Consider the following 7310-nt stretch of genomic DNA (forward strand, 5'->3'; position numbering starts at 1 on the left):
CCGCTCCAGCGGAGAGAAGTCGGCGTTCCTCTCGCCTCTTCTGCTCATAGAGCTTATGAGCATCTCTCGTGCCTTTATGCAGCGCCACTTTGCGTGCCTGTTGTTTGCCTGCCGACATTCCTCATCAAATCAGGGGTTCCTTGTTGGTGGCTGCTTGAAACCCAGCACATCAGAGGCGGCTAGTCTGATTGCATCTTGGCAATGTTGTGTTGACGGCAGAGAACTTCGAGAGAGGTTACTTGTAACTCAGTAGGAAAAGAATTTGGCGATCTCTTGCGATTGTACTCCGTCTGGTTGAGGGTAGATTGATCTGGAGAACTCCAAGTACAGTAAATCCGTCCGTATCCGAGAATTGTTAGTGCTTCGAAACTACGGTGTTTTTACGTGGCTGGGAAGTCACCCCAAATGCACAACCCCCAACCTGGAGGGCCAGATCCTTAGTATAATTCAAAACATGGGAGCCGGATTAAACCGCTCCTTATAGGCCTGAGCTCCGAATAAGTCGAAGAAGGAAGGTGTTCACTAAGTAGTTCAACCCTACTGAAACTGTAGATGCCACCGTTGATTCCATCTCGGGAATTCCTCCGCTGCAATCTGGATAAGGAAAGGTGCCTTAGTGGAAACACCTCTCCCCCTTCTCTCGTTTGCTGCCCCCAACAACTTTCCAATCTACAGTTGAGGTACTAGGCACCCGATGTTCACCACGGGAAGGCGAGAGTAGGAGTTGATAGACAGAGGTGGGTTTTGAGAAAAACCTGTGGACGCTTGTGTCCTCTTGAATGCACATGTTTACCATTTAAACACATAAGTGAGTGGATAGAAAAATAACTGTGCTGCGAATCTAGTTTTTTGTACATCACAGTAAGCCTGAAATGGTTTGGAATATTCTAAATATTATGATTTCTCCTTCTTTCTTAAAAAGGGTTTCAAAAAATTATTCAAAAACATATTTTGATATTGGTTGTAATCAATTTTTATTTTTAGCATACACGATTGGCTCCATACTTCACGCAATACTTTAGCAAAGTATCGAAAGTCAATCCAGGTTCACACTGCAACTCAAACCGTAAGGTATTAAAGCACAAGTAAAACGAGTCGGGTTTTCGATGGGGGTAAAATGCACCTGAATTATTTGAATCGCATATCGGTACAGGTACATTATCACAATTGCCGTTTGGACTGGGAGTGCTGCCTCCATTATTTGAACAACCCGATAGTGCTGGTTCTGTACATTTCTGTTGATCTGCACTGAAGTATAGACCTCTCTCGCATGATTTCAATTCCGGTTTCAGTTTACGGTCGCAAACGTAGTATTGATCACAGGCCAAAGATGCAAATGCAAAGCCGTTATACTCATCAGAACACATTGTACTTAGAGCCTTACATCCGGCTTCTAATGAGGCCATACAAGTTGAGTAAGCTCTCGAGTAATGCTGTCCATTTGGACACGTAAAAGCTGTGGTATTGCTGCCATTGCATTTGTAGTATTTGTTGCATTCTACACCGGGGACAAGTTCATTTTTGGGAAGTCCGCTGCATAAATCACGAACATAGTTGGGAATATCAGAAGATGCACACACTGCGACAGATGGCGAACGGCAGATTAGGAGTTTAGCATCGAACCACTTGCCATCCAGGCAAGGAAGCTCTGTTCCAATGTGACCATCACACTCGATGAAGGAGGAGCAATTGTATGGATTAACCACTGAATACTTGCCCGACGCTTTCTTACAAAGCTAAAAGTAAGAAAAAAAAGAATAATATGTCAATCTGAATTTAAAACCACGCTTTTTTGTTTTGACATACCGACGCAAATTGACCATTTGACAAGCCTAAAACGGCTAAAAATGTCACTGATATTAGGGCTATAAAAACAAAAAATATTATTAGTCTTAAAAGATTATACTTTTGAACTAAATTCTGGGAAGATTAAGCTACCGTTCATAATATCGCTCAAAACTTCAGTGTTCGGACAAATATGTTGTTTGAAAACTAAAAGATTTGCCAAAAGAATTTCGGTATTTATAACATTAAACAAAGAGCTGTTATCTCGAGGTATGTATATGTAGGTAAAGTTAATTCCAAAAATTACAAGGAACGATATCATACATTCATATGACTTTTGAGCTATTTTAATGAAGATAATTTTGTAGTTTTGAGGATAAGATTATTGATGCATGTTTTTGGTTAATTAAAATTGATAAACCTGCGAAAATCATTAGGCGATATTAAAGCTTATATAGTTCGGAAACATAAAGTTACACAATTTTCACAATCTTGAATGGCTTAAAGGTCTGAAAAATCCATGTGAATTTCAATTTTTGCTGACAAACTTGTATTCATGTGTTTTACACGAGTGATGGTAAGGTAGTTTTAGTGATTGATAATATAGTTCATCTGACAGTTTAATTCATATTGAAACCTGGCAAGTTGCCTTCTACACCATCTGGATGTGAGTGAGTGTACTTAAAAAATGGAGATAGTTTCTTTTTTATTTGTCTTTCAATGCATAAAACATAAGAAAAAAGTGAAAAGCGACTCGGAATTTTCTTTACCTTTCTCTTACATCTTCTTCATCGTCAAATTGAAAAACAATCTATGTGTAAGTGAAGTTCTAATTATCGGGACTTTAAATGTCAATTCAATAACCATAATGTCATTTTTGTATGAAATTCATCAAGTTAAAGATGGGAAGCAATCATATTCGGTAATGTGGGACACATCTAAAGCTTAAATGGCATACTATCTGTTTATGTTTTAGTCCTCAAATAAAATTTAATTTCGATTTTTGACAATAAGTGTTTCTGGGCGTTGGTACAGGGAGAAATTGCCAACATTTTAAACTTAACTTCCGATCGATTTTGACGTGGAGTTCCATTTTGATGTCTTATGTACATTAATGTTTGTCAACTGCGAAAATATACAAATTTACTCTGAGTGGATTTTGATGTTGAATGTAATCTGGAATTGTACTTAAATTAACTCGACATCAAATGCCACATTCGACATTTTTATTGTTTTTAAGCGAGAAATGTCAAAGAAACTGCCAACATTCAAAAATTAACTCGAAGTAATTTCGAAGCTGAACTTGATTTCGAATTTTATTAAAATTAACTCAACATTAATTTTGACGTTTGACATTTACTTACTTACTTACACGCTTCAGCTTCGGCTTCACTTGACGTTTACGAGTACAGCCATAGGAATTCAATGCATGTTATAACAATGGGGCTTCTACCTCATGTTTCGTTTGGCAATCGTAAGGAAAAGAACATAATATATCCTAATGTGACTCCAAACGTAAGATCTGGTTCAATTATCTGAACATTTGCATTGTTTGACAGCTCAACAGCTGTAAAAAAATGTCAACAACCAAAATATTTGCTCTTTGGAGGGATGAAATCAATAATAGAATTGTCATTCAAAGCAACCTCGAAGCAGGCCCACCGAAACGCAGAAGAAGACGAATCTGGAGCGTGTTTGTGATTCAGTCATTAAAGTGGCTCGACAGTCCTGTGTGAACTAGGGCCTCACCCAACAAACTTCTCAATTTAGCTGTCCCTAGCCAGATGTCACCAATTGCGCACTCTAATTTGGGTGAGTCACTTTCCACTTGAGCGTGACACCTGATTCGCGATCTTCCTCTACTGCGCTGTCCTTTGGGCGTAGATTCAAAGTTTTTTCGGGCCGGAGCATTGGTTTCCATGCGTTTTACGTGACACAACCATCTTTTTGTTGGACTTTTACCCTTCTGGCTAAGTGTACATCGCCTTACAGCAGCTGGTCATTCCATTTTCTCCTTCACTCATCTTTTATGCATACGGGACTGTAGAACACGCGAAGAAATTTTCTCTCGAAACGACCCAAGATCCATGTTTCTGAACCGTATAGCAGAAGGGAGTTATTAGGGTCTCATATAGCAACACTTTGGTCGCTCTAGAGAAGACTTTACTACTGAATTGCTCATTTAGCCCAAAAAAAGGTGTTTGTCAATAGTGACCATTCCTTTGATCTCAGCGCTGGTGTTATTTTTCTCATTCATAGCGAAGCGTAGAAAGAAAAAGTCCTTACCTAGTTTAAAGTTACGTCTGTCATTGGTGACATTTTGACCGAGGCCTTGGTGTTGTAGATTCTTTCTTGATGAGAGCATGTACTTTCTTTTGCAGAGATTAACTTATAAACCTATTATTGCCGCCTCTGCATCAATATTCGCAGATGCCCCATTGACATCACGCTCAGTTCTTCCATTTATGTCAATGTCATCACCATATGCTAGTGAGTGGAGTGACTTTTGAAAGTTAGTTCCTCTATTGTTGACGTTTAAGCCCTGTACTATTCTTTCAAGTACGATGGTAAAGAAATGGCATGACAAACAACTTCTTCATGGCTATCCTGCACAAATTGAAGAGTTTGTCAGGAAAGTTAAAACTTGGCATGGGTCATACAGCTCGTCTCTGTTCATACTGTGCGGCCTTGAAATCGATAAAAATAAAAGGTGAGTGCCGATTTGATGTTCTTGAGTTTTGTCTAGAATCTGCCATAATGTGAATGTGTGATCGACTGTAGACTTTTCGGTCAAAGACCGCACTGATAACGACCTATTACTTTATTGACATTGGACTTTAGACGTTCAGAAGCTACCTAGTTTAAAGAGTCCTCTTTTTTCAGTGTCACGCAAACAAATGTGTGACATTAAGTGTTCTTAAATGTGTGTAAATGGGTAGGTTCAGGCTTAATTTCCAGTCAACTTCATTCTTTGAACGTACATTTTGACCAAGGAAACCAGTTAGTTTTCTAAGTGTCATACATTTCAAATTCAGAACTTTACTTCACAAACCTCTATTTCAAGTTCATAGTACAAAACTAACAAAATCATTATTGTCTACAGTACACTCCTCAGGAAAGCTACAAGACCAATACGATTTGTATTTTGCATTTTAAAGAAATAGTACTTATTTCTTTTCCAAACTTAGAGGGAAGCTTTTTACAGAAAGCATCAAATGAACGCATGCAGAAAATAAATTAATCATAAAGTAATAAAGTTCAGCTTTCGGTTGAATGAAAAAACATGATCATTGTCATTCTGACAGAAGTTGACTTGACTTGACAGTTAAGGAGATTTTTCTTGACTAAAGTTTCAGTCAACTTTCCAATAAAGTTGCCTTAATTTTCACACCTCAACATCCACAAAGGAACTTGAACTTCTCCAGATCAATCTACCGTCAACCAGATGGACTATAATGCGATCGATGCCAGACACGATCCCAGCATCATGGGTATACAAACTTTCCGAGGAGCTAGCATCGATTCGGACCTCTATCTTGTTGTAGCCAAGGTAGCCAAGAATTTCCAAACCCAAGACAAAACAGGGAGGTGCTTGGAGAAGGTACAACGTCGAACGGCTACAATCGCAAGGGATCGCCAAATCCTTTTCCGACCGAGTTACAAGTAACCTCCCTCGAAGATCTCTGCCGCCAACACAATGCATCAAAAACCAATGGCAACATTGCCAAGATGCAACCAGAGAAGCCGCCTCTGATGTGCTGGGTTTTAAGCAGCCACCAACAAGGAACCCCTGATTTGATGAGAAATGTCAGCAGGCAAATGCAAGCAAACAACAGGCATGCAAAGAGCTGCTCATGAGATCTATGAGCAGAAGAGGCGAGAGGAACGCCGACTTCTCAGAAGGAAAAAGAGAGTGCATGAAAGCGTGCGGTCGAAGATGTTGAGAGGTTTAAAAGCAGGAATAAAGTTTTAAAGTTTTATGAACAGGTGAAACGAATTTCACAGGTACATAGACCTAGAACCGAAGGCTGCAAAGACGAAAGTGGAAACATCATAGTGGAACCGCAGTCAATGCTGAGGATATGGAAGGACCACTTCTCCAGACTGTATAACGGCGACGACGAACCTAATTCCGCTGTCAGGCAGGATGATCCAATCAACATAGACTACAAAAGCCAACAATCCCATTCTTCCGACTTATATAAGACGAGTATAAGATCTTCTCTGCCGTAATATGTAAACGTCTAAAAGGCATCGTCAACAATCTGATAGGTCCTTATCAGTGTGGTTTTAGACCAGGAAAGTCCACAGTCGATCAAATATTCACATTACGGCAGATCGTAAAAACAACCCAAGAACACCAAATCTACAGCCACCATCTTTTCATCGATTTCAAGGCCGCATAGGACAGCATCTACAAGGATGAGCAGTATAGATAAATGTCTAGTTTTGGCATCCCTGCCAAACTCTTCCGTTTGTGCAGGATGACCATGGAGAATTCACGCTGCTCCATAAAGGCTGGAAACAACTTAACAGAACCTTTCGGTGTCAAAAAAGTTTTAGACAAGGTGATGCGCTGTCATGCGATTTTTTTAACATCATGCTTGAAAGAATAGAGCAGAGCTCTCATGTCAACACATCTTTCAAAGGCTGTCCACTTACTGGCATATGCTGATGACATTGACATAATCGAAAGAACTCAGCGTGACGTCAATGGAGCTTTTGTGAGTATTGAGGCAGAGGCGGCAAAAATGGGTTTAACGGGTAATGAGGGCAAAAGAAAGTACATGCTGACGTCAAGAAATCACCTACAACACCGACGTCTTGGTCAAAACGGCACTATCGAAAGACTTAATTTTAAGGTAGTCAAGGACTTCGTCTACCTAGGCTCCGCTGTAAACGCAGATAACAACACCAGCGCTGAGATCAAATGCAGAATAACTCTTGCTAACCGCTGTTTCCTTGGGCTAAGAAAGCAATTGAGGGGTAAAGTCCTCTCTCGAGGGACCAAAGTGTTGCTATATAAGACCCTTATCATCCCCTTCCTGATATACGGTGCAGTAGCATGTCAAAAGCGGATGAAAGCACCTTGGGTCGGTTCAAAAGAAAAAGCTCTCAATGTGATCTACGGTCCCGTATGCATCGAAGAGGAGTGGAGGAGAAGATGGAACGACAAGCTCTACGGGCTGTATAGCGACGTAGACTTAGCCAGAAGAACTAAGATGGCTGGGTCCCGTAGACCGTATGAAAACCAATGCTCCGGCCCGAAAAGTATTCGAATCCATACCTACAGGACAACGCAGTAGAGGAAGACCGCGGATCAGGTGGCGCGCACAAGTGGAAAGTGGCCTCACCCAACTTAGAGCGCAAAACTGGACACATTTAGCTAGGGACTGAGCTAGATGGAGAAGTTTGTTGGGTGAGGCCCTAGTCCACACAGGACTGTAGCGCCACCATAAGTAAGTGTTTAGTAATTGAATGCAATTTTTTGACAACTGGCCAATCACATGCTAGAAACTTGCCTT

General features: G+C 40.5%; 1 protein-coding gene across 1 annotated transcript; it reads right to left on the bottom strand.

Moving 5' to 3' along the window:
- Nucleotides 1-957: 957 nt before the first annotated feature.
- LOC129941228 (uncharacterized) lies at nucleotides 958-2038 on the bottom strand. The gene is made up of 3 exons (XM_056049815.1): nucleotides 1939-2038; nucleotides 1807-1865; nucleotides 958-1736 (listed from the first exon to the last, which is right to left on the bottom strand). The coding sequence occupies exons 1-3, from the start codon at nucleotides 1943-1945 to the stop codon at nucleotides 981-983; spliced, it is 822 nt and encodes a 273-aa protein (XP_055905790.1). The 5' UTR covers nucleotides 1946-2038; the 3' UTR covers nucleotides 958-980.
- Between the last annotated feature and the right edge of the window lie 5272 nt (nucleotides 2039-7310).

This window comes from Eupeodes corollae, chromosome 1, assembly GCF_945859685.1.
Source record: "Eupeodes corollae chromosome 1, idEupCoro1.1, whole genome shotgun sequence".
Classification (NCBI taxonomy): domain Eukaryota; kingdom Metazoa; phylum Arthropoda; class Insecta; order Diptera; family Syrphidae; genus Eupeodes; species Eupeodes corollae.

Coding starts and splice junctions, on each gene's coding strand:
- LOC129941228 (XM_056049815.1), bottom strand. Junction 1,737..1,806: donor CAAATGGTCAATTTGCGTCG/GTATGTCAAAAC, acceptor TCTTACTTTTAG/CTTTGTAAGAAAGCGTCGGG.